Source organism: Malaclemys terrapin, chromosome 6 (genome assembly GCF_027887155.1).
Source record: "Malaclemys terrapin pileata isolate rMalTer1 chromosome 6, rMalTer1.hap1, whole genome shotgun sequence".
NCBI lineage: Eukaryota > Metazoa > Chordata > Testudines > Emydidae > Malaclemys > Malaclemys terrapin.
Genome location: NC_071510.1, coordinates 120170894 through 120198610, shown reverse-complemented (window position 1 = coordinate 120198610; position 27717 = coordinate 120170894). Strand labels below are relative to the sequence as shown.

The 27717-nt window shown below is 46.1% G+C and overlaps 1 protein-coding gene across 3 annotated transcripts in view; it reads right to left on the bottom strand.

The window, feature by feature from the left end:
- Positions 1 to 1086: 1086 nt before the first annotated feature.
- The window catches only part of ZBTB7C (zinc finger and BTB domain containing 7C), a 299969-nt gene continuing 273338 nt past the window's right edge, over positions 1087 to 27717 (bottom strand). For all 3 annotated transcript variants that reach the window (XM_054032726.1, XM_054032725.1, XM_054032724.1), the window contains 2 exons: positions 17279 to 18478; positions 1087 to 6329 (listed from right to left, as the gene is read on the bottom strand). In XM_054032726.1, coding sequence (XP_053888701.1) covers positions 5693 to 6329; positions 17279 to 18462 — 1821 coding nt within the window. In that variant the 5' untranslated portion in view covers positions 18463 to 18478 and the 3' untranslated portion in view covers positions 1087 to 5692. The remainder of the gene's footprint in view (positions 6330 to 17278; positions 18479 to 27717) is intronic.

Genomic DNA, 27717 nt, shown 5'->3' with positions numbered 1-27717 from the left:
TCCCTACCCCCCCCCGCCCCAGCTCACCTCTGCCTCTGCTCTGGCTCCTCCCCTGAGCGCGCCGCCGAGTCCTGCTTCTCCCCCCTCCCTCCCAGCGCTTGCGCCGCCAAACAGCTGTTTCGCACGGCAAGCGGTGGGAGGGAGGGGGAGGAGGAGGAACGTGGTGCGCTCGGGGAAGAGGAGGGGCCGGGTCGGGGATTTGGGGAGGGGTCCAATAGGGGCAGGGAGGGGGCAGAGTCAGGGCGGGGCCTGGGGCGGGGCCGGGGGAGTGCGAGCACCCTCCGGCCCCAAGGAAAGTTGGCGCCTGTGAGCAAGAGCAGTCAGGCTCAAGAGGGAGCAAGGCTATTTAGGTGTTGCTCCATTCAGCAGTGCAATACCTAAGTCCCAAAAATCTGGATCTGAGTGCCGGATGAACAGGAGGATGATGCTTAGGACTAGTTTCCCTCGGAAACACTGATTCTTGCCTCCACTCCATCCTTTTGTATCCTGCACACGTGAGTATGGCAGTGGGCCCTCAATTCATGAATGGACTCGAGTGTACTTTGCAGAGTAAGGATAGTTTCCTGAATAGGGGCCTGGCTCTGCAGGGAGCTTGGGGTTTATGATCACTCAGGCTTGGTCTACACTAGCAACTTATGTCAGTGTAACTATGTCACGCAAGGGTGTGGAAAATCCACAGCACTGAGCGGTGCAGTTATACTGACCTAATTCCCAGTGTAGACAGTGCTATGTCAACGGGAGGACTTCTCATAGCTACTGCCTCTCAGGGAGGTGGATTACCTACGCCAATGTGTGAAGCCCTCCTGTCAGCATAGATAGCATCTTCACTGAACCAGCGCAGCTGCATTGACACAGCATTTTAAGTGTAGACAGACCCGCAGCCTAGAGGCACTTAACTCTACTGGAGCCCACATGGAGCAGCCATTGCACCATCACTGGAGGCTGCACCCCGAGCAAGGACTTGCAAGCTCAAGCCCTAAGTGTTGCTGGTTTTTAGATGCTCTGCAAAAGGAAGCAGAATTTTCCATGGTGCCGGCTGGGGCATTGGGATGCAAAGTGGCTACATTCAGAATATCTAGGACACTGGCTGTTTCGGGTTATATTTTATTTTGTCCAGGGGTGTAAAATGTGCAACAGGTATGTTTATAGGACTGCCAGCTCGTTAGCCAATAGGAATTGCAACCAAAAAAATAAATCAAACCAAAGAAATCTAACCATATACTGCTCTACAGCAATTAGTGCAAGTCAAGTAAAACATTGGTTCGACACAGAAAAACAACTAAAAAGGCATTTCCAGGCCACAGGTATTATACACTGTGCTGTGAGGCAGTTACATTTTTCTCTCGGGGTGGGGGGAGAGAGAGAGTGGGAAAGCACCTAGTAAGCATATTCAAGCTTAGCATTTTCAACCCTTTCAGTCAGGCCCCCCCTTCTGCCCCCAAAATCACAAGTGTGGTATAAACAGCACAAGATTTAAAAAGAACACTAAAAGCTGGGATCTTTTTTATTTACTCTCTGGTTTCTGAGCCTTGTATGCAAGGGGCATTGTCAAGCTTTTCTCTGCAAGCATGAGTACTACGAACTTACTGTTCTAATGCAAGCTGAGATTCTCCTGTAATCACCTGACTCCAGGAGCTGGGGCTTCAAGTGAAACACCGACTATCTTGAGACTCATGATAGAATAACGAGAGTTGGAAACACTGGTTCCTTCACCTGTTATTTGTGCAGTAACTTTCTACCCTCATGCACCCAGCCAACTACTCTCCCCAGCAAATGGGGAAGGTGACTGGAGGCAGAGCTGCTTCTGTTCTCCAGCTGTCCCTGCCCATTTGTGGGGTCACAAGAAACTCCTGCTCTCCTGTCTGTCTAGAATGAAACATTCTGAAGGTACGTTCTCTCTTTTGCCTTTGCACAGAGACAAAAGAAAGGAAACGAGATGACTTTTCTAAGCCTGACCATTGTAATTGAGAGTGCTCAGAACTTGGCAGAACTGGCTCCCTATACATTTGCAGCACCAGATTTTCAAAATCATGGCCTCAATAGACTCATAGACTTTAAGGTCGGAACGGGTAGGTTTACACTGCAGCTGGGAGCACGTCTCCCAGTCCGGGTAGACAGACTTGCGCTAGCTCGGCTCGAGCTAGTGCGCTAAAAATATCACTGTGGGCCTTGTGACACAAGCAGCAGTGTGGGCTAGCTGCCTTAGTACGGACCCAGGAGGTTGGGCAGCCTTGGACCCAGGCGGCTAGACCGTGGCACAACGTCCACACTGCTAGTTAATTGTGCGCTAGCTCAAGCAGAGCTACCCAGACCGTGTAAACATCACTTATTAGTGCATGCATCATGACAGAATGACATGTCCCGTGTGTGTGTAGATATAGTGCAAATATATTTTGTGTGTGAGAATTATCAACCAGTTTGTCCACATCTTTCTGGTACTGGGGATGATGGCTGTCTGAACAGACAATATAACTGAACTACTGCGTGTTTTCTTATCCGTTTGCAGGAATTCGTGGCCAACTGGCAAAGCTGACCAGGGCTTAGCACTTATCCTTTCACTTGATTAACTGAATATGTAGCTACTCAAACATCTGGTGTCTCAAGGTGACTTACCAGGGGCTCTACCAGTTGGATAGAATTGTATGTGGCTTCCTGTCTGATTTCTAGTCACTGCTCTTATGAGGAAAGTTAAACTCTCTCTCTTTTAATGTATTAGTTCCACTTTTTTCAGGCTTCTGGTCTTTTCTAAAAATGGAGAGCTATGTCGTTCTTCCGCTGTGACAAGAATGATAGGCCCTGAAGTCAACGGGGCTACACAAGTGCTTAAAATTAGGCATATGCTTAAGTACCTCCAGTATCTGGGCCATAATTAATAATGATGAGAAGAGGAAGAAGATGCCACCTCACTAGGGTGACCAGACATCCCAATTTTATTGGGATCGTCCCAATATTAGGGGCTTTGTCTTATATACGCAACTATATTACCTCCCCCTGCCTCCCCAGGCCTCCCCCCCCCAAAAGTGTCCCACTTTTTCACACTTGTTATCTGGTCACCCTAAACCTCACCACTAGCTCAGAGAGAATGTAGCCATATCTAGTTCCTTCCAGGCAAAAGGCCTGATTCTGTTCTCACACCAGTTGAAATCAGAAGGGACTCCCTTGCAACTAATAGAGTTATACTGCTATAAATGCTATCAGCCTCTCAGACTCCCAGGGAGCAGCTGAAAAGAACCTCATTGACAGTCACGGTTGACATGCAGTTCATGATTAGGAGAGCAAGGCTGAGTTATGGCAGGGTCATGGAGAAGGCACGGTGAGATGCGCCCTCCAATGTTTCACACACACATGAACACCTGTATATATACCTGTGGCCCAACATCACCGCACAACATTGAAATGTAAAGAAACTGCAAGGCAGAAATAGAGTCTGTTATATTCCTTCCACCATGAAATGATCTCAGCCAGCTACATACAACCAAAAAGAGCTCATTCAGGGAAAATCAGCCTTAACTTCTTATTGTAATAATAATAACAATGGTTTCCGTTAACCATAAACATTGCAGCTAGACAATTAAATAAAGGAGTGAATATTTTACAAAAAGCCTTTGGAAGCCGCCAAATTTGTATATTCTGCAAACAAATTGGCATTTAAATGTTGCAGTAAAAATTTGTCATTGGTTGGACTTCTGGAACAGTTTGGCTTTCCAATGTTTGCCACACACACAAGAACCAAGTCCTGTTCAGAATTTAAGAGACTCAATTAATACTGTTTAATAAATATGTAAAAGTAGCCTGTCGTTTTAAAAAAATCTATAGGTTCAACTAAAGTTAAGGATGATTGTCCCATGATTAACTAAGGCAAACTTGTTTGTGTGTATTTTTTTCCTTTCTTTTTTTTTTGTACATAAAGCAATCACATAAAAATAGTTATAAATAGAAAACTTTCAAAGTTTTTTTCCCCACAGACAAACAGGAAAAAAAAATTAAAAACCAAAAACAAAATTAAAACCAAAAACACACCTTGCTTCAAGTTCTCGTAGATTATACAGTACTCAGCATCTTTGGATACTTTACATGACTCCAAATCGTAGACAAAAACACCTGAAATAACCAGTTGTCTGTAAAATGTAGTTTGTATAAGAAGTTGGTACATATACAAAAAAAAGTTTGATGCAGTTTTAAAAAGTTTTCTTTCCAGTTCCCACTGTTCATGGCACACAGCGTCTCTGTGCATTTAATTTTGGAGGGCGGGGGGAAGCTAGTCTCAGGCAGTTCATCAGGATCATTCTTTTAAATGTGTTCTCAAAGCAGAAAGGAATTATTTATTCTCGAAGTGCTTCTTGACAAAGGGAATCATATGTGAGAGCGACTTCGAAGAGGGTTCTCATTTTGTCCCGTGCACGTAGCAACGTCAGTGCTCCAGTGGAGTGACCCTCCTCGAATTGTGACTGAAGAGCAGCACCTTTAATAGATGAACTGAAATTTTAAAAAAAGAAACTATGGTCCTCTGGTTCCCTTTGATTCTGCTGAAACCGAAAGATAACAGTAAAAAGAGCGAGCACGCCATAGTTTTTAAAATTTACATTTTTGAGCCTTGATTAAACTTAAAACCAGTCTCTGTATTGGCATCAAACTAACTGCAGGTCACCTCAGTAGACTGTTTGTTAAAAAGTTACCACCACTGTTTAAAAGGGGAAACTAGAAGCACATTGCTATCAAAGCCTTCTTTCAGTGGAGTATCTCATATTTTATGTTGTAAGCCCTATATTTCTGAGCTGACAAATGCTGAAGAATGATTTCTACTGGCACTCAGTGACAGTCTTGTTTTGTGGACTCTTTAGTATAATAATTTTCAATCAGGATCCCCTGAGCAATATCCGAATCCTTTTCCCAGATGCTCCTGTACAGCAGGGTCTTTGTATGCTCAGAATTTCGGCAAGGGATTCTGACATGTGACATATTTGCTAGTAATTGGTAATGACCCTAGGCCAGATCCTCAGCTGCAATAAATCAGCACAGCTGCACAGAGGGGCATTCATTTGCACCAGCTAAGAATCTGGCCCATGTCGAGGCCCTTTCAGACTGTTTTTGTCATTTGATTGTGGGATTAAAAAAAATAAGGAATTTAGAAGTGGCCAAAAAATGGTTTGCCATCTTCACTGATGTCCAGCTGACCATCTGGTATCACGAATGGAGAGCAATGGAAATCTCCTTCCGAAGCACTGTCTTGACCTCCAAACTAAGGCAAATGATGTTTTCAGAAGCATTCAAAAGACCAGCCACCTGCATCCTGGAGCTTGACCCTTCCCACTCCCTCAAAATTGGATTCCAAGAACCAAGGGCAGGTTGGGAGGAGATAAGCTTGTCAGCTCTTATGCCAAGCATCCTACAAATGGTCTAAAAGGACACCCCTAGCAGACTGTGCTGATGGAGTCACGGACTAACTCAACCTACATTTCCTAGTACAATCACAGAATAATACCAACAGCAGCACCTCATTCAGAAGAATGTCCATTGTCTGTTCGGGTGTGGCTCCGCCTACCATCCTACGGCACAGTCTAGATTCACATGGGCGACCAATTGTTTCTTTGGAGTGAGATGATGGGAGACAGCAGGTGAGAATCAGAGAGAGTTGTTCACTCTTTAAGAATGGTATGGAACGTACCACACCCAATACATGGGTAGAACTGGTTTAGTTGCTAGCCTCAGAAATTGGAGCCACATGGTTTAATCCGGGCAGTCCATTGAATCCTGTGCTCCAAGGGTCAGGGAGAGGGAAGTATGGCCGTGCCGAGATGTTCTCGTTATGGCCCAGGGCAAAGGCAAAGATGCCCCCATTCCTTTCCATGTCCAGATGCGTCCTCCCAAACAGCTTCATTTGGGTTTCTTCAAACTGGCTCTCTAGATCTTGCAGGTTTAGAGCATTCTTGGCCCCACTCATGAAGTGCTTGTGGCTGGGGCCTGGAAGGCACATGGCCGTGGTGCCAAGATGGCTGCTCATCTCCTCCAGAGTTGGAGGCATCATGAAGCCTTTTTCATCTGGCTGGCCATTCTGTGCAAACAGCAAGCTGGCCGCCCTCCAGGCTGCGGGCTTGCGCCCCCTCCTGGGCCTCGATATTCGACAGCTCTGCCGCTTGATATGGCGGTGGAGGTGGTCGGAGCGCGTGAAGCTCTTGTAGCAGAATTCACACTGGTAAGGCCGGACACCCGTGTGAATGCGCATGTGGTTCTTTAGGTCGTAGTTGTGCACGAATTTGGCATTGCAGTGTATGCAGAGGTATGGCCTTTCTCCTGTGTGTTTCCGCATGTGGATTTTTAGCTTGTCCTGCCTACAAAACAAAAGTCACAGCCACCTGTTATCACTTGAGCATAGATACTTAAAGGGGTGCTGTCACATTAAGCCCCCAATTTAGCCCTTTTTTTTAAAAATATACATAATATTAAAAAGGACAGGACTAGGAAGGAAGAATGGTCTTGTGGTTATGGTATGAGATTGGCACTCAGATCCTAGCTCTGCTATCATCTTCCTCTTGACCGTGAGCAAGTCACTTAATCTCTTTCTACCCCATTTCCCCATCCGTAAACTGAGGATACTCATGCTTCTCTACCACCCCAGGATATTGTCAGGAGAGATACTTGGGAGGCACTAAGGCCCAGAACTCAAAGGTATGCAGGCACCTAATGCGCATTGATTTCAATGGGAGTTTAACACCTATATACCATTGAGGATCTGGGCCTAAGATGCAGTGATGAAGGATCACATAAGTACCTGGAGAGGTAGGTTAAAATTCATCCCTACCTAGAACTAATCCACCCACCCACCTGCTACAGATAATGTGAGTTGGTGTTTCCACTCCACACCCTCACTTCTAGGCTGGAATCATTTGGCTCCAACTCAGTATCCAAAATATTGTGATATGTGCAAGTCTCTTGGGTTATTTGACAATCAAAACTTTGACATTAAATGCTAAAGGAGGAAACAAATTAAATAAGACCCATTTCTACAATGATGGATCCAAGAAATCACCCAGTGTTTAATGGCCAGGGACAGTGTGGGAAGAGTGATATTTATGTAATTACAAAATTAAAAAAAAAAAAATGAGCAAATCTGCATATGTATAGCGAGTGCTTTGCAGCTGGACTTCCTCCCCCAGCCATTGCATATTGCTCATCTTCGCTTGTCAGCTGTTCACAGAGGTAGTTACAGTCCCTGCCTTGGACAGCACCTACCACCCAAACTTGATCCTAATACAAATAGTGAATAATAATAACAACTTTCCAATGCAGTTTAGTTACTAAAGTGGGTTTACTGGCAAGACGAGCTACGCAGCTTTCTGGGAAAAAGCATGGCAACACTGTCTGCTCTGGAAAGGTGAACTTCCACCCACCTACAGAAGATCCCTAAAGTTCAGACCGGCCGTGGCTCCAACAGGCAGTGTATGTAGCTGTGGAGCAGACACTCAGGGTCTCCACAACCTGCATACTGTGGAATTGAGCCTATGCCAGCTCTGCATGGGCCATTGGGGAGAGGACATTTGGGGAGGAGCAGAGGCACGGCCATTAGGTCCATGCTTAGTGGGTACGGACTTCTTTTCCAGCCCTGGAGTTGGAAAAACAACCCTGGAAGGGCTGTGGAGCTACCCCAGGCCCTGCCGGTGGGTCGGATTTTGTTCCGCCCCAATCCCTGTACTGTTCCCTCGTGCAAACCCCATTTACTCAGGCTTTCTGTAGGCTGGTGTATAGATGTAAGATGTACCCCCAGGCTCCTCAAGGACGGCATTCTGCTGAGGCTCAGCGGCGGTGTAGTGGGGAAGGCTGGGGCTGGAGCCATCACACATCAGAGCAGATCTGAGCACCTAGCATGGAGCAGTAGTAAACCCTACCCAGTTCTATCTCCCTGCCACCCCCCCCAAATAGCCTCTACTGAGCAGCATCAGGAGGACACATCCCTGGCAGCGTGGGTCCTGCAGCAGTAGCCCTGTAACCAGGGGACACAAGAGGTGCAGCTGTCCATGCATCTCTGCCCAGGAGGGGGCGAGTGGGGAAAGCAGAGATATTTAACTTTCTGAGCTGATACCCCAGCTACGGTCCATAAGTCACAGCACGTAGTGACACGGCAGACAGCCACTCACGTGGCTGCAGTGGTATCCAAGGTACTGATCGCCTTGGGATCTAAGCTCCGATGGCGGCATCGCCACAAATGAGGCGGCCATGTAAGATTCCTGACCTGACTGCCTCTCATTCCAATGGACTAGATAGCACGGTGCAGGTCGGTATCTGGGCCAAGCGTCCCTACAGCACAAGAGCTTATCGCCATGGGAAATGTTTCCAGTGATGCGCAGATAATGATACCAGTGTGGTTAAACAGCAATAGTTATATGGTATAACTCGCCATGTGGGTGTGTTATAATGGAATAGCAGTGCCCCCCTGGGGGCCAGGGGTGCATTACACTGGTATAGCTCTACCAATTTAAATATAGCTTTCCTGTGTAAACAAGCCCTAAGGTCCATCCTAACAAACACGCCGACTCGGCTCACTTCTATTTGACAAAAGGGAAGATCCCATAACACCAGCTACACCGGGCACAGCTGCGTTCAACTCCGTGCAGGCTATAGGAAGCTCCATCTAATGGCATTCACAGAGCCGTCTGCTCGCTAACACACAAGACCAATGAGGCCAGTTAGCCTCTGGCTCCAGCAGGGGGCAGTACAGAGCCACACCACAGGGACAGGGCAGCCTGCTTCTTCCAATGCAGCTGGCCTGCTTCATGGACTGGTGCCATGGCTCTGCCGTCTTCCTGCCCCCTTCAGGGCAGACGGACGAGGGAAGTCCCCTGAGGTCAGGGATTGCAATTGTGCCAGGTCCTTGTGCAGGTGATGCAACAGGGCGGGGAGAATTTCCTTGTGTTGCCCCCAACTGTGCACCCATGTCAAACCCAGCCCAGGGAACTCAAGCACTAGAATTTTAGCTGGGAACAATTTTCGAACTCCCTTGACCCAGAGAATTTAGCGCTGGCGAAAGGTGCTGCCCTGGTGACTGAGCTGTCTCTAGCTACAAAGGAGGCATAGCACAGGCAGATTTTTCCATACTGCCCCCACTGATCTACATCAATCACAGCACGATGGAGAGCTTCCGTACCCCTGCCAGAGGTGCCTGGTAATGCCAACGGCACACAGCTTCTGGGCCCAGTCCTGGGAAATACTGAACACCTGAGAGACGCTGGGAGACTTCACCTCCCATTGACTTCAGCTCCCAGGATCAGGCCCTTTAGAAGGGACTTTCCCTGGCTAGTGGAGTGATAATGCTTTGCATATTGCTACGTGTGTGCCACAGGTTCAAATCCTGCTCCTAATCTTTCTCTTCCCAGGCCGGCTGTGGCTAAGAGCGCCGAGAAGGGAGTGCACTCCCCAAAGGCAGGCTGCTGTATTGATCACCAGCAACCACGGGGGCGGATTAGGGGTGGCTCACAAGTCAGTGGGCTCCCATGGGGGCAGAGACTACTTCTTCCTGATGCCCCTGGAGGCAAAAGTCAAATTAAAGGGGGAGAGGAACCATAGAGCAATGGCCCCCAGCTCCTCCTAGCAGGGCTGGCTAAGCTTGCAGCAGAGCAAATGCATCTTTTTTAAGGGTGCAGTGCTCTGTCCCCCTCTAATGGTGATTGGGCCACATATAGATTGAGCCTGCTCCAGCCTTAGCTAACAGGGTCTTTTAGTTCAAGAAGTAGAGGCTTTAAAATCCCGCAGTTCAATCCCCCCAGGGCTCTCTAGCACCGCACATGCAGCAAATGAGAGGTTTCACTCTGCCCCATTACCACTGACTCTATCTGTGAAATTCTGCCTTTCCCTCGCTGTTCCAAAGTGTATACTTATTGTTTTCTAGTTATTTCATGTTCTTCTAAAAGCCACACAATCACACCCTTCTACTTTCAGATCTTGCATCTGATCCCCTACATGTTCAAAACAAATTATTTGCCAAAAATACAAACAAAAAATTAAATCATTTCCTATCATCAAAACCAGACGTTAACATGCACTGGAAAAGAGGATGACTTTGGTGAGATCAGAGAGACAAAGTGGGTGAGGTAATATCTTCTACTGGACCAACCTCTGTTGGTGACAGAGACAAGCTTTCACGCCACTCTCCAAAGCTTGTCTCTCACACTAACAGAAGTTGGTCCAATAAAAGATATTATCTCACCCAGCTTGTCTGTCTATACCCTGGGACCAACATGGCTACAACTACACTTGGTGAGATTGGCACTGCTGGTTAGTGCATCTTGGTAAAATATAATTTGGTGCTAAATCTTCCCTTCCTGTTATACTCCCAATGACCACGAGGTGTCTCACGAGCTTGCTTTTAAGTACGATGCTTCAACTTGTTAAGATTTTAAGATTGTTGCAGAATACGGATATGTACGTTTTACACTAGTTAGTTGTTTACAGTAATATCCCGGGGACTTACACAAAGATTTACAATTTGGCACATACACTATCTAAATTAAAGGATATTCTGCAGCTCCAAATTTAGATTTTGGAGATTTTTAAAAGCACCTATTGGATTTAGTAGCCAAATGACATTTATTTGTAAACCAACAACTACTTTTGCCCCTAGCAAGTGAGGCCCCTTGTAGTCAGTTGTCATCCTCACGTGGATCAGCACTAGAGGTGTATGGGCTTCTTTGCCAGTGAGTTTCACAGATATTTGCTGATAGCAGAGGAATGGTAACACTCAGGAATCTTGGGTTCCGTTCCAGTCTCTGGAGGGGAGTGTGTTCTAATAGGCACAGAATCTTCTGCCCATTCCCCCCTAAGGGTGACCGCTTCTGCCTAATCGTCTCCAACATGTCCCTGCCCCAGTCCTGTTCACCCCCCACCCCTGCTCTTTGTTCTAATCCCATTCTCTAAACCTAGCCAGTCCCAATCTCCACTCCTCAGGCTTCTCATCTCAGGCCCATTCTCTTTGCCCAGCCAGGCTAGTCTCACCCCTCTGGACTCTCTATCTCAGTCTCACCCCTACTCCCAGTCTCCTTGCCAAGCCATTCCCAGCTCCCGCCACCCCCGTAAGCCCACAGCTCCTTGTGCCCAGCGTCTTTGTCCAGCTAGTTTCAGTCTCCCTCTCCCTGTCCCTCATCTGATCTCCCCTTCTCCAACATTCTCCATCCCCCTGGGTCCCTGTGCCAATCTCCTTCCTTGGGCTTCTCATCCAATCTTAGTATTCTCCTTCACAAATCCTTGACAGAGTGTCTCTGCCCATCCAATGCCAGTTCTCTCCCCACACCCCAGATCTTCCTCACATCTGTTTTCCCCCCCCGCACTGGTTCTCAGCTCCAATCTCCTTGACCAGTCAGTCCCAGTTCCCTCCATCCCAACTCCCAGTCCATTTCCCTCTCTTCCTCCCTACCATTAGCCTCCAGTCATAGCATAGGCACTGACTCCGTGGGTGCTCCACATTGGAGCACCCACGGGGAAAAAATAGGGGTGCTCAGCACCCACCAGTAGCCCCACTGATCAGCTCCCTCCCTCCCCCGCAGAGCCTTCTGATCAGCTGTTCAGCAGCATACAGGAGGCACTGGGGGGAGCAGGAGGAGCGAGGGCAGGGTGTGCTCTGGGGAGGGGCAGAGTAGGGGCTGGAAGAGGTTTTGTGGGGATGGAGCCTTGGGGGGAGGTGTGGAGTGGGGTTGGGGACTGGGGCGGAGCGGGGAAGTGGAATGTGGGCGCATCTGAGTGGGCTCTTTGAGCTCTGGTCAAGTGAAAAATTATCTTCTGCCTCAGGTTTCTTGTCCCAGTCTACTCCCCCATCTTCCCTGCAGGGCCAGCTCTTATCTCATCTGCATTTGAATCTGGCAGCCTCCTCCTCTGCCTAGGCCTAGAAGAGGAGTCACTGAAAGCACAGGAGAGACAGGCTCCCTGCTCTCAGTTCAGATGCCCAACCCTGGCACTGCCCAGAGCTGCGTTGCAGGCAAAGTCCTACTCCACCGTGGTGGATGGAATCTTTGGGAAATTGAACTGCTAAAATCGAAGTCTCTACTGAGCACGAACTGCAATTTTTCAAAGGCTTATAGCTTGGCCAAATTTGGGTGGATATTCATGGGGAAGGCAAAACGCATCTCCCTGACACAAAGACGGTCACCCTGCCAAATGTCAAGTTCCTCCTCCAAAGCATAGGGCTTTTCAAAGAAAAGGCCATCAGGATTTTTTTAAATGGGCAAAACAATGTATTGTTCCCCCAGCCTCGTTCTCAGAAACAGCTGGACCATTTTGGCTGAAATTTTTCAAAGCCACCTGAGGCAGAGACCCGGCATGGAAAATTTCACCTCAAGTGGTTAAAGTTTGCAAAGTTATAAACAACTGAAAATGGAGTCCTATAATGGGAGGTATCAGTCAACCTGAACAAGCTACACTACAGCATACCAGTTAGGTTCAGTTGTCGCGGATACTCTTACAATACAATATAAATTAAAAACAATATAATTTTAAAAAAATATAATATTATAGTAGCATAATTTTTAACCTACCAAGATCCCTTTTCTTGACAGACACCTTGGGTGCCAGAATCGTATACTATAGATACAGGCACAACTGATTCAGACCATTATGAACAAGTGTCAGTAAGATACAATCTGGATCCTTTAGCACATGCCTCTACAACGTGAGTTACAGGAGTATTCTATGGACAGCTGTTAATAGAAGCCCGTATGTTATAAAGTAGGAGGGTTTTATGGGCTTGTTTTTATATTTTTTAATAAAAATGATCAGCTTACTTTTTTTTTTCTTTTTAAAGCACTTTCAGGTGATTTGGAAGCACCAGGAGATGCACAAATGTAACTTATGGAACCCCCGGATCTTACCTTTCTTATCCACCCTCTCTCTCTTTGGTATGTCACACTCACTGAATGCACCCTGTTTCAAAAGAGGCCCCAGTCCTCCACAGACTTATCTAAGTGTTTGCCTTTGAAAGTCCCCCTTGAAGTCAATGGGAATACTTGGTGCGTAAAGTTAAGCATGAGTCTTTGAAGAACTGAGGATTTAAATTATAAAATCTTTGGGGCAGGAAGATGTCTATCTGGGTGTGCATACAGCACCTCACACAGTAGGGCCATGATTAGGACCTTGTTTGCTACCACAACACCAATAACAACAACAAATAAAAAAAGGGAGTCTTTCTGGCTTGAAGACCCTCTCCTTGAGAACTGTGGGCTTGGCTGGGAACAACATGGCTACAACGCAGCAAACAGGACAGCTAACATATTGTCAGTTTTCTCTAATCCTCCAAACCTTCAAAAACCAGACTAGAGTCTAAGCAATCTTCATTTAAAAAAAAATCAATGTCCTATTAAATTAGCCCTGTTTCTTGCAATCAGTTTTACACAGGAACAAGAGTTCATGGATCCAGCTGCAGAATTGGGGCCTTAATCTATTCTTTAGCTGGAGGGGATTCCCTGAGTTCTGTAGTGTTCCCGGAGCGCTGCAGCAACAGGTGGCAGATGTTTGCTTAGGAATCACAGGAATCCTTCCATGGGCATCACAACCATCCTAGTCTGGGTTTAAAAACTAATCACAACTGATCAACATTACACCAATATTACAGTAAAAACATTCCTAGCCTTCTTTGTAACAGACAACCCTCCTCCTCCCCGCACATTAAAGCTATTGCAAACTCATTACAAAAATCTCAAGGTTTTTAAATGCCCACTTTATACAGTGTATCAGAGAGGGGGGAAAAAGCTTTAGTGTTGTGTGATTAGATGGTATGATCTCAGGGGCAGATCCTGCAAAAACGTAGGCATGTGAACTTTACTCAAATGAATAGCAGTCAATGGCGGTAAAGTTACATACCTGCACAATTCTAGGCAGGATTAGGGCTTTAGTTTTGCTTGACTTTCTTTGTTACCCATTTTCTAGCTTCTGCTTCTTGGATATGAATTTAGAAATCATGTAATATAGAATATCTGATGTGCGAAAGCAAAATGTGGAATACAGAATCCTTTTACTACAGTGGTACAAAATCAGAACCGTTCATCCAATTCTCTTTGAACTCTGAAGTTTGGATAACTGGGTCCTGGATCAGAACCATCTCAAAACCAAACCTGTTTTGTCCATCTCCGGATTTAATATCTTCTCAATCGTCTGTATCACTGCACACAATACAACATAAGAAAACACTTAGGGCCCAAGTCCTGAGTTCAGTGGGAGTGGTACACCCAGAGGGTGTTCAGAATCAGGCCCTTCCTGCCCAAATTGAAATCTGCCCTTCATCTTCAAATGGACAGGTGAGATTTTTAAAAGTACTCGGCCCTGGCCTAATTCTGCTCCCATTGCAGTTGGTGGAAAGCAGCCTGCCATGGCCTAACTCTGGGTCTGTTAAAGACATTGGGAAAACGCACGTTGTCTTCTATGAGAGCAAAGTCAGATCGAAGCTGAGCACCTTTGAAAATCTCACCCGACAACTTCTGGAAAAGCGATATCCATATTAAAGTGTGTTTGGAAGGAGCTAATATAACTACATGTGCAGCACTCAGTTCACTGGGACCTGGGCTTGGCTGAGCCCTCTAATTGCTACCACAATATAAATGATTAATAACAATAACGAGACCATTAAGTGTCATTTCTCATATTACGGGAATTGCTCACTGAAGGGACAAATTCTGTCTCAGCTGTAGGCTCGGCTCCCACTGAAGTCAATGGGGACCACATGTGCATCCCAGATCAGAATTTGTTCCAGAATGTTTTTCTAATGTAGCATCTTCTCCATGAACAAAGTCCCCTGGATGGCACATAAGCTGACACAAGCTACAGCATACCAATTAGGTACAGTTGTCAATGATACTCTTATAGCTGGTTGCAGATAGATATGCGTTTTGGGGGAGGAGTGGAAGGAGACACAGGATAGACAATGCAGTATGGAACTTCTTACTGGCAGGCTGTTGGTTCAACCTGCAGTATGACCTAGTGGTCAGAGCACTATACTGGGATGCAGAACCCTTAGCTTCCCTAGTCTGCTCCTGGACAGCTAGATGACCTTGGGCAAGCCACTTCACCTCTGTTTCCCCATCTGTAAAATGGGGATAATGATATTGACCACCTTTGTAAAGTGCTTTGAGATCTATGGTTTGTACAGCACCTAGCACAATGGGGTCCTGGTCCATGACTGGGACTCCTAGGTGCTATGATAACATAAATAACATGGATGAAGAATTCTATATAAGAGCAAGGTATGTCTGATAGGGCTTGTGAAGTATGTCTGTTGTCTTAGCTACTTCCCCTATGGACAGTTATCCATAGCACCAGCACAACCACACCTGGTAGAAATTGGCATTAGTGGCAGTGGCCTCAACAGAGAGGCTGGCCAAACACTGGATGGGCATGAAAGTGTAAACAGTCCCTACAGGTCAGGGGTGAGGCATATTTGTAGGGCAGATTGGGGAAGTTTGCACTATTGCTCCCTATTATGTAGCTAAATGGAAGTTGTATGTGTCCAGTGCTAACAATTCAGCATTTTTCAATAGCACTTACATGTAAATAGGTGTGGGGTGACAGCGACGGTAGGAACAAATTACCTGCAGTCATTAATTAACACAGGCAATCGGCTTTTCCCTTTAAACATCAGGGTTAGCCAGATCACATTGTCTACACTGGCCTGCGGCACAATGTGCAGCATATTGGAATGCAGGATCAGCTGTGTTAATGTAGCATGGCGTGGAAATTTATTTTCAGGTCAAATCTCCATCATTTGCATAGACTGCATGTGAATATTATCATAGGGACAAAGGAAGAAACGGCAGGCTGAGTACTGGTGCACCCCAGGTATCTGCCCATTGTCAGGCGCTCTGCTCTTCCGACTGTTCACGTTATTTTCAAACAGCTCACTCACCCAAGCCTAACAGGGTTTTCTCTCCCTCACAGCCAGAAGCTGAAGTGCCATGCTCTTGTCAGAAAGCTTTATTATGGTAAGATTCTACTCATTAGATATTAATTTTACTCAGCAAGAACAGATCCAGGAATCTGTTTGTCTCTGCTCGTGGATTTAATTGGCCAAGCTTTTCAAAGAAGAGCTGCATGGTGCTGCATCAGATCTGTGTCGCCGACTTAGAGCACAATGGGTCTAATCCATGCTTATTTATATCCTCCCAGGGCCCTGCTGAAGTCAATGGAGGTGCAAAGGGTGTAAATCAGCACAGAATTTGGACCCAGGCTTGCTGATTTCATCCTTGTCTCCACTGGGAACATGCACCCTGTTAGAAAACCTAACTAACACGTTATAATTAGAGAGAGAAGGTGGGTGAGGTAATATCTTTTATTGGACCAATCTCTGTTGGTGAAAGAGATGAGCGTTCCAGCCACACACAGCTCGTCTTCAGGTTCTGGGAAGAAGAAGAAGTCTGTCTGTGTAGCTTGAAAGCTTGCTTGTTCCACCAACAGAAAGATGGTCCAATAAAATATATTACCTCACCCACCTTGTTTCTCTAATATCTTTGGACCAACATGGCTACAACAACACAGCAAATAATGTCATAATTAGCACGTTCTCAGCCTTAATATGGACAAGGACAGTTGTATTTAAACAGGTGGTAGCTGGTTGTGGTCCACACCGAGGCCAAAATCATGTTTAACCCGGTCACTTTCTAACACAATGCATAGACAAGGCTTGCCAGTGAATTACAAGAAAATAGAGTCCTGATCCAAATTCCACTAAGTCAACAGACAGACTCCCATTGATTTCGGTGAGTTCTGGATCAGCCCCTAGATTATCTAGATAGCCAAAAACATTTTAGCCAGAAACATCCATTGATTTGTTTCACCGGTCTTGGTCACACACCTGTTTCTGCAGTGCTTCCACACTGGATTCCACATGGGTAAACAATGACCAGGTGGAAAATGTTACATACCTTTATTTACACTCTTGTCTGGTTAGTAACTATCTGGATAACCTACAGGCTGATCCAAAATCCATTAAAATCAATGGGAGTCTTTCCATTGACTTCAGCGGGCTTTGTGTCAGGCCCCTATTTCCTTGATATTCACTTTACTCTTAAGTCGAAGGAGACACATTACTTAAATGCCTGTGTCTCCATGGAGCGGCTTCACTGAGATCTTTCTCCTTGTCTACTAAGGCCCTAACCTGCCACAGGCTCACGCGTAGTAGGCGGTCTCTATGAAATAGCATTTATGGTTAGCAACCTGTATTGCTGGACTCAATAAATCCATCAGTACTTTATTAGGGCGCCATCCCCCTTTTGTAGCTGCACTGCTAAATACAATGGTAATAACTGATGCACACCTGGTAAAGCGAACTTCACAGATAGTGCACATGTATGGCTTTTCTCCTGTGTGGGTTCTCATGTGCCGTGGCAGCTTCCCTGCCCCCATGATGACTTTGTTACAGATCGGACACTGCTGAGATGCCTTGGGCTTTATCTTCCTTTCTTCCTCCAGGGGCCATGGAGGAAACACTCCTCCCAGGTGGGTGGCACTTAGAAAGTTGAGATAAGCGCTATAGTCGTTCTCTGCCTTAATGTGCCCTAAGTGACCTCCTGGATTGCCAGCAAACATGTCCTTGAAGAAGTCATTAGGGAAAGGAGCCGGAGGGAGCTCCTCCTTCTCCTCCTCCTTAATCTTCCTCTTTTTGATCACCAGGTCCAAAGGGCCATTGTCCACTTGCTGCTCTTCTAGCTGGGAAAAAGAACTGAAATTTCCATGCCACAGGTGGGGAAAGAAGTCTGGTGCGAAGGGAGATAGGGCTGGCCTCCTTTCTGGAATGTTCGTTTTAGGGTACAAATTTTCCCTTAGTAATGACTCGATGGAAAAGTCTCGTATCATGCCCAAGTGGCCGGCAGAGCTATGGGCTGGGTAATGATGTGGGAAGTCTCTAGGTCCTTCTGTATATGTTTCTTCGGTAAGGTCAGACTTTGAAGGGCTTTGGTGACAGCTTACTTCTTGGACATCCGTGAGGTTCTCCTGATTCACAAAATCTTCCACTTCTTCCTCCTCCTCCTCCTCCTCTTCGTCATCCTCATCTTCTTCGTCATCATCGTCCTCTTCATCCTCTTTATCATCTTCCTCTTCGGCTTCTCTGTCAGGCTCCATGATTTCAAGGCATACATTGATAATACACTGGATCTCTAGCATCTTGGCTGCGTTGAGGATGTGCTTGACGTTGGAGGTGGTGATGGTGAGGGTTGAAGTATAGGCAAACTCTAGGATAGCAGAAAGTGCTTCAGGCTTGACAAAGTCAATCTCGTAAACATAGGGCTGGTCTGTTAAAGTGCCAGTAGTGAAGAGTTTTTTAAAGTACTTGCTGCAGGCTGCAAGAACAGACCTGTGGGTCCTGTACTCCTGGTCCTGGACAATGAGGATGACATCGCAGAGTAGACCATCATGCCGCTGTTCGTTTAAACCGCAAAGGACTTCACTGCTGTGGTTTGGGAATGGGATCCCAATAAGATCTTCAATGCCATTGGCCATATTCTCATTTAGAGCCCTAGAACAAAATACAGACAGCAAGGAATTAGAGAGCAGATCTCTGAGTATCCGGAAAGCTGACTGTGCCATGGTCACCTCTTGTCTCAAACACTGTAACCTTCTTCTCTCCTGCTTCCCCGCTTTTTACTTCTCCTCTCTCCAAAATGCTGATCACAAAATCATCTCCTGCTTCCACTGCTCCCTACACATTACGAAGCTATGTGAGAGTCAAACTCCTCAAAGCCCTCCATGATCTTGTCTCCACTTCCCCCTGTGCTCTCTACTTCCTTCTCCCAGTCTTCTCTCCCTTTGTCCCCTCTTTCCACTCTCAGCTTCAGGCCTGCTCTCAGGCTGTTCCTATGCCTGAGACAGCTTCCTGGTTCTTATCCCCATATGCCTTCTCTCCTCCTCCACATCCCTCCTCCAGGAATCCTTTCCCACTGATTTCTCCCCAGTGATGTCTCCTGCATGCTCCCAGACCCAATTTGTTGCCCATGTTTGTGTTGCCTGAATTACACTATGACTATTTACATCACTATCTGAATAAATAAGAATAATAAAAGCATGCCCGGTATTCAATGAATGACATGGCATGACCAGTGTCCTTCCTAACATGCAGTGTTATTAGCACTGTAACACAGCTATCCCATACTGCCTGGGCATGGGATAGACGATCCAATGGACATTCACATGGAGAGCAAACAGCAGCATGTTGGGGATGTCCTACTGAACAGAGAGCTGGGAGGACTGGCCAACTGGCTAAGCAATAAACCCAGTTCAGTGATCCCATCACTTACAGTGCTTACAGGGAAAAAAAACGTGCACTTGCCTTGGCCACTGGCAAAGGTGAGACATGGTTAGCCGCCATCATCAGTAATTGAGTATTAGCCGTGTGGCTTGTGGGCACTGACCATGTTTAGAACCAACCGTGCAAAGAACTGGGGTCAGAGTTGCGGCGTGGATGGGAGGGGAGATCTAACACTTAAGGCTTTGCCTCTTGGATGCGATGCCTGTATCGCTCACATTTATCTCCAAGAGTATTATCCAATCTACTCTGCTACTGTTCAAAGGCCTCCATCACCCCCCTGTGCAGCTCGTGCTTCAAAAGGGGATTCAGAAGATAAAAGCCTACACCCATAACCGAAAACCTGATATTCATGGGTTCCTCGGAGTGTTATCTGTCAGATGTTTCCTCTTTCAAACGGTTCCAATAGAGCTTCCCCTTGTGATATCCCAGAAAAGAGGAGACATTTCCTCCAGCTGGCCAGGGATATATTAACACTGTCACATGCAGAAGAGATTTCTAACACAACCAGACTCAGGTTGAATCTATTAACCCCTTGGGAACTCCCGAGACACAGAAAGAGAGAGTGACAATGCCATTTCATCCCCATGGCCCCAACCTCGCAGTCCTCAGGCAATACTCCCACTGCACAGTTACCAGTGCAGTTTATATCATTTTCTATGGATAATTTTCCAAAGAAGATTTTCCAAAGGCAGGGGAGGACCATCGGGTGGACGGCTACCCACTCCCCTGATGCTGGACAGCCATAGACATGCTGGTGGATTGGAGGTTTCCTCCAGGCACCTCTTCCCACCCATCCTGCACTGGCTCCTTGTGTCGCTGGATTTCTCCTGCAACCTGTTCCCCACCCCCTTGTCTCTTCTCCTCCATCCAGCCTCAAGATCTCTCTTCTTCCTTCCCCACATTCTACCTCCCCCTGCCCCTTCCTCATTAGCTTTTCCCCCTTGAGCTCTCTGATAGGCTGAGCACCTCTTCAGCTGCCATGTGGAGTTCTAGGGTCCCTGCTGGCTGCCACTCCAACCCAGCACACACTTCCTGCTCCTGGGATCACACAGCTGAGAGGTCAGGGCTGCAGCTGGCTATAAGAGGTTAGCCAGGGATAGCAGGGGGGCACTCGGACATCAGAGAGGCAGCTGGGCCGCCTCCTTCTCCTCACTGTCCCAGGATGTTGGCTTGAATTGGTTAGCAAAGCCCTGGTCGAACCAAACCTGTTGGCTTTTCCTACGGAAGGACAGCTGGATCTGGTCGCCCTAAACGTTGCTTTTTGGGATGGGAAAGCATCGGAGTGAACCCAGGGATCAGACTTTCCAGCGTGTCTCCCTGTGAGCAGGGGAATTCTCATGCAATGCTGCTTTCCTCCTCCCACCCAGGGAAGATCAATAACCAGCTGAGACCTTGTGGTTATCTCTCCCCTCTTTGCCCACTCCCATGCCCAACAAGCCATTGTTTGGTGGTTACTATGTGGGAGCAGGCAAGCCAAGGCCTTGGGAAAACGATGACATCCCTACTAAGCACCAAACAGCTGCCTCGGGACTACCTCCAGCCCTAAGTCACTTTTTAGCTGCTCTCCAAGGCCTGTTTTGGAGCAGGCAAATCCCCCACGTCCTCGAGAACTCTTGTTTATATGCAGGGCTGTTCCTTCGACATGAAACAAAAGCCATCGCAGAAAATGGTCAGCCCATGTGAAAGCACTGCCAGTTAGGAGAGTGCTACACTCTCACTGCAAAAATCTATAGCCATGTAGCACTTCACTGTTGTCACCGTGCTGTGCCCAAATGAAGCCTCTTGGTGACAGTGGGGATAGAAGTGAGTTCCATCTGCCTCAAAAACACAGGCCCCTGCCACTTGAACTACAGGAAAACCTCTTTTATGACACAGAATAGCACTGATAACATGAGTAGCAGGGAGTGGTGCATATGCACCAGCCAGTTACGGTGCACTGCTGACACATCTTCCCTCCCGGAATCCCAAAGGGCTTTAAATGCATCAGTGAACTGGGAGACACAACTCTGCTACCATCGTCCCCATTTTACAGACAGGGAAACTGAGGGACAGTGAGCATGACTGGCCTAAGGTCATACAGTAACTTTTTATCAGAGCTGGAAATAAAATCCAGGTTACCTGGTTTCTGGCTAATAGACTTTACAGCCAGATGGGACAATTATGATAATCTAATCTGACCTTGTGTGTTACACAGGCCATAGAACCTCACACAGGAATTTCTGCGTCAGCCCCATTACTTCTGTTTGAGCTAGAGCATCTCTTTTAGAAAGATATCCAGTCTTGATTTAAAGGCTGAAAGTGATGGTTGTAACACGCAAAAAGAACAGGAGTACGGCTGCTACTCTGAAGGTTGTAACACGCAGGCTTGTGTGTATGAGTGAGTGAATGATTTTGGTCTGAAGAGGCCGGCCAAAAAGAGAAAACAGGCCCTAATACTACCAGTAGCTACAAGAGGCTTTGGTTAGTTCAAGTGACTGAGGCTCGTGTTTTAGATCTGAAGAATAAGGGTTCTCGTCCGAGATCCCTTGATGTGTGTATGATCCAGACTGATCCATGTCTGTTGTTTACAACAAATTGATTCGTTACACAGTTCTGTGCTTACCCATGTTCAGCTAACTAACTTTCCTCACAATTAACCCAACACATCCCATATGACATGCTACAAAATAGCCATTAAAAAAAAGTAAATCTGCCAAGTTATCCAAGCAGGTGTAAGATAATAAATAGCTTTTAAGGAGGCCGCGAAGAGATGACTTCCTTCTTAGGTATTTGCATCCTAATAACAGTTACAGGGAATGACATTTCCTTTGCCCCATTACCATTTAATTTTTTCTTTTAAAGAGACACCATCATCTTAAAAATTACACTTGTCTAATTTTTTTTAACCTACAACTGGTAACCACTAAGATCACTGTAACTGAGAGAGACTGGAAGAACATATATCAGCTTGTTTATACACACTGTGTGTGAGAAACTGCTGAGCTCCAGTTCATTTGCATTGACACCATCAGATCAGGATTAAACAAAGACTGTGAATGGCTATCCAACTACAGAAACAGTTTCTCCTCCCTTGGTGTTCACACCTCAACTGCTAGCAGAGCACCTTACCCTCCCTGATTGAACTAACCTCGTTATCTCCACACTGATATATACCTGCCTCTGGAGATTTCCATTACTTGCATCTGAAGAAGTGAGGTTCTTACCCACGAAAGCTTATGCTCCCAGTACTTCTGTTAGTCTCAAAGGTGCCACAGGACCCTCTGTTGCTTTTTACAGATTCAGACTAACACGGCTACCCCTCTGATACTTGACACTGTGTGTAGTCAGTCTCACTGGACAGTCAATCAGTTTTCCCTATTTGTGCAGGTCTTTCGTGTAGCAGCAAGGGAGAGAGACAAACAATTCAAAGATAGGGGAAATGTGATTGTAAAATTACAAAAGTTAGCAGGGCGACAGAGGGACAGATGTTATACCTGAAACTACTTATAACTCACTTTTTAGAAAGAGACTAGATTTCGTTTACTTTAACATTGCGTTTCTCTCGAGCTTCATTCTGTTTCTGCCTTACCAAAAGCACGTAGGAAAGCTGATAACATTTCAGGATCCTGGCAGAGTTGAAGGGGAGCCATGTCATTTAAATTAAAAAAAATTATGGACGTGTATAGAAAGGGCCCTCTTATCCAGCCTGGTAGCTTGGCAGCTGTGCAGTTCTGTACTGCTTCACAGGGCAGCAATCCTAGAAATGACCTTAAGATTCTCATGCCCCTAGGGGAAACTGACGCAAGCTGGAAGTGTTCTGAAGTGGACGCTTTCAGCTAAACGCTTTCCTTCCTAAAGCTCCCCTCCTATTCCCGCCTCTTTCACCCCCACCCCAATTAAAGGGTGTTTTCTCCAAGAATAACAGATCCAAAAATAGAATCAGCAGCCTCAGCACATATTCCAACCTACGAATGTCACCCCTTTAAAGAACTGAAAGCGTGCACACACAAAGGAAGTGGGAGCGAGAGACCAAAAACTGATTACATGGGGTTTAACAGAAAAATACATTTTATAATAGAAAATTATAGCATTGTAAAAATAGTGGGTTGGCCGCCTAAAATAACTGCATTCCAATTAAGCTCTGAGTGGTATCTCCAAATACTCTATTTACGAGAGTGCTCAATACTCATTCATCATTTTATTACAACAAAAGCGCAGCTTCTAAAAGCATAATTCTATAATGGTAACATGTTGCATACACAGGACTAAATTTTCTCCCTGTTGTAAACAGGTGCACTGCCCTCAAGGGAGCCCTGGGCCCTGAAGAACGGCTTGTATTAAAAAGGGTCTAACTCCATTGGGAGCACTCATATGAGTAAGGGCTGGGCTCTATAGTACCCAAATCTCAAAAGTAATAATAAGTTCTTTGCCCTTCCATAACAATGTTCGCCTTAGCACCTATAGGTGCTTCACAAACTGATTTCTGGCTGAAAGATTTCTCCTGCAAGAATGAAAGTGACTGGAATAAAGGAAGCTAAGGGACTGCGGGCAGCAGCTGCTGCTGCTACTGGCCACAGTTTCAGACAACTGTGGGATGAGAACCAGCCTCACTTCACTAACAGGCAGTATGGTTAGTGCACTGGGACTCAGGAGACCTGAGCTCTGTTCCTCACTCTGCCACTGACTGTCTGTCTGACCTTGGGGAAGTCACTTAGGCCCCAATCCTCCCTGGAGAGTTAGGCATCTAGGCACCTATGAGGATCTGGGCCTTAGGCCAAAAGTGGCCAATTTGATGGAGTAATAGGAGGTCTGAAAATCAGGCCACTTATGTAGATGCCTCATCGATCAAAGGCATAGCCAAGTTTGAAAATAGTGCCCTTACTCTATAAGCCCTAATTCAACTAATTTCCCTAACTATACTGTGGGGTTAATGATACCTCTCCATCTTTGTAAAGCGCATTATGATCCTCAGGTGGCAGGTGCTAGCAAGTGTAACGCAGTATTTATTCTATACTAGATACAGGGTTTGTAAAGGCAACTTAGCAGAAGCCATAATATCTACTGTTTCAGAGTAGCAGTCGTGTTAGTCTGTATCCGCAAAAAGAACAGGAGTACTTGTGGCACTGTAGAGACTAACAAATTTATTAGAGCATAAGCTTTCGTGGACTACAGCCCACTTCTTCGGATGCATATAGAATGGAACATATATTGAGGAGATATATATATACACATACATAATATCTACTGTGGCTCACTGCATTTGTGGTACACTGTGCTTTACTGTTCCAAAGGTGTCAGTGTGCATTAGAAGTGATGCAAAGAAGTTTCATCTCCAAGCAAGGTCAGCAGTAATACTCACATGGGCAGGACGCTAAATGCCAGGCAGACCTTCAATCTTCCCTGGCTGTCAAGGTACCTTTCTCCACATCTGCTCCACAGTGCAAAAGCAAAGCAAAGTCTGCTGCATCAGAGCCCAGCATCCATAGTGTCTGGGGGGGGGGGGGGGATTTTTTAATTCTGATTTAAGAGGGAGCAGGGTGGGGACTACCTGAGCCATTTGTGAAATTACTGCCATCAGGTTGCAAATCGTTTCTGGTCCGTTTGATCTGGCTTGGGTCTGAAATTCAAGTCTGCGATGGGAAACCCCACAGGCTGTTAATCTGCTGAGACACCCACTGCCCTCAGGTTTCAAAGCATTCCAAACAAGGCGGACTTTGGCTCGGGAACTTCCTGCCCCCCCGCCGCCCCTTCAGAGCAATAGCAGTCAAAGCCCCCCACCCTGCCACACAAACACAGGCCGAGTTGGCGGTGAAGACTAGCGATTGTCTCTCCTTTCAGCATGCAGAACTCCGGCCAAGCCGCTGATTGTAAACCTGCCCCGCCACACCCTAGAAGCTATATTTGTGAAAGCGCCACCAAGCCCATGTCTTGGCTCCGACGATCACAGCTTTGCAGGCTACACTGGAAAAGATTTTCTTTTGGTCATATGCTTCCCACTCTTCCTTTTAACTTTCGACTCTCCACCGGAAGTTATGCCACACAGAAAACAACACTGCATAAAAAGGAGACCCCAGAGAGAGAGAGAGAGAGATGCCCATTTAGCATTTGGTTAATTTAAAAAGAAATAATACAAAATGTGTCAGAATGCACTAATGTTAATATTAGACAACAGGAATGTTTCTTCCCTGCCGAAGCAGGAGTGGTACAAATGGTCTGGACTCTGAGCGGTGAAATGGAAGTCTGGGTTATTCTGCAGAGTCTGTCAAATAGGTGATAATGAGACAGCCCACTTGTGTTCTTCAAGACTATACATTCACCGTTAACGGTGCCTGGTAAATCACTAAATTGCTCAGTGTTGTGAAAGAGCACTTGGAACTGGTCCGCTTCCCTAGTTATGTTAAGAGGATTTATACTGTCACCTTTGTTTCAAGGAGGCTGAGGAATGAACTGATTAGTGTGTTTGAGTATAATGCCCTCTAGTGGATGATATCGGCATTGATCAGCCATGTCTCATAAGCCCTATACAGCTAATAAAAGTAAAAATAACCGTGTGTGTGTGTGTGTGTGTGTGTTCTCATTGAGGTCAAGTGATCGGGGCTGTGTTAGAAGCAGGAGGATGTGAGTTCTATCCCTGCTACCACCAAGAAGTTCAGAGTGGCCCTGATGTGCAAAAGTCCTAGGTAGCTATTGGTTTGTTCTGCTCTGTCAGAATTCAAACCTGCCTCTGAATTGTCCCAACGCTTGGGGTTTTGGGTTGTTCCCTCAAAGTTCAGTGCTGAGTTGGTTTGGGGTAATCTGCAGGATGTATCCATCTTCAGTAGCACTCTAGCACCAGGCCAGGCCACTGCTCCCAAAGTGGAGCTGTGTATATGCCAATAACTGACTATGAGCAGTTCTGTGTGACTAACTCTGTGTGAGCGGCATACAGGCTAAACAGCACCACTTCAGCATTCTCCTGTTATCTTCTCCACCATTTTCACCATCTCCGGGGACCACACCCTGGGAAGCCAGACACTAGGCAGAGATAAAAGGCTGCCAGGAGGAATTCAGATACAATGCACAGCATGTGTTAGCAGCTAAAAGCTGCAGCAATGGCTTTGCATGGCTCAGGACCACTGTCAAGGCTGACAGACTTCACATGAGACCCCTCATCCATGTGCCACGGCTGGTGAGCCCTGCATCCCTCCACTTTGCCTGTCTGCTCCAATCCTAGAAGCAGGCAGGGTATAAAAACATTACAGCATCCCCATGTGTTCATGCCCACAATAGCTGAGCCTCATCTCAAAAAAGATATATTGGAATTGGAAAAGGTTCAAAAAAAGGCAACAAAAATTATTAGGGGTATGGAACGGCTTCCGTATGGGGAGAGATTAATAAAGCTGGGACTTTTCAGCTTCGAAAAGAGATGACTAAGGGGAGATATGATTGAGGTCTATAAAATCATGACTGGTGTAGAGAAAGTACATAAGGAAGTGTTGTTTACTACTTCTCATAACACAAGAACAAGGGGTCACCAAATGAAATTAATAGACAGCAGGTTTAAAACAAATAAAAGGAAGTATTTCTTCACACAACGCACAGTCAACCTGTGGAACTCCTTGCCAGAGGATGTTGTGAAGGCCAAGACCATAACAGGGTTAAAAAAAGAACTAGATAAATTCATGGAGGATAGGTCCATCAATGGCTATTTGCCAGGATGGGCAGGTATGGTGTCCCTAGCCTCTGTTTGCCAGGAGCTGGGAATGAGCGACAGGGGATGGATCACTTGATGATTTCCTGTTCTGTTCCTTCCCTCTAGGGCACCTGGCATTAGCCACTGTCGGAAGACAGGACACTGGACTAGATGAACCTTTGGTCTGACCCTGTATAGCCATTCTTATGTTCTTCTTATGATTGGGGGACTGTATTAATTTTTTATTTATAAAATGCATCTATCTGTCTATCTTCATACTTGCCCAAATTCTGCCTCTCTATCCATCCATCCATCCAGTCTAGGCAGGGCAGGTTCAATGTTGAATCTCTAATGCTGTCCCTTTAAATACACAATGTTTAAAACTCCAACTGCCTGACCCTTTGGTGGAAGCTTGCAATTTTCAAACTTAATTGCATGCTTGCATGTAATATTATTATAATACAGAGCGTTTTATTTGCAAAAACAAATGTCCAAGAATTCCCTTTTCCAAATTTATATTTCCTGGCTTCTTGTTTGCTATAATTTTACCCCTCAGATCCTGTGAGTGCTGACAGCTGTTTAGTTCTGGGAGCATTTTTTATTGAGAAGATGGCAATTAGATAGAAACCAGTTTGTCAAGAGATGTTCTTCCGTCACTGAATATTCCTCCAAGAGACCACATCCTACAGAATACATTCTGTGCATCAAGGCAAAACCAACAGCAGAGTGAGATGTTACCCGCTGGTCACAGTACTCACACTCATTCTGAATTCTGTGCTGCGTATAAAAGAGCCTTAGA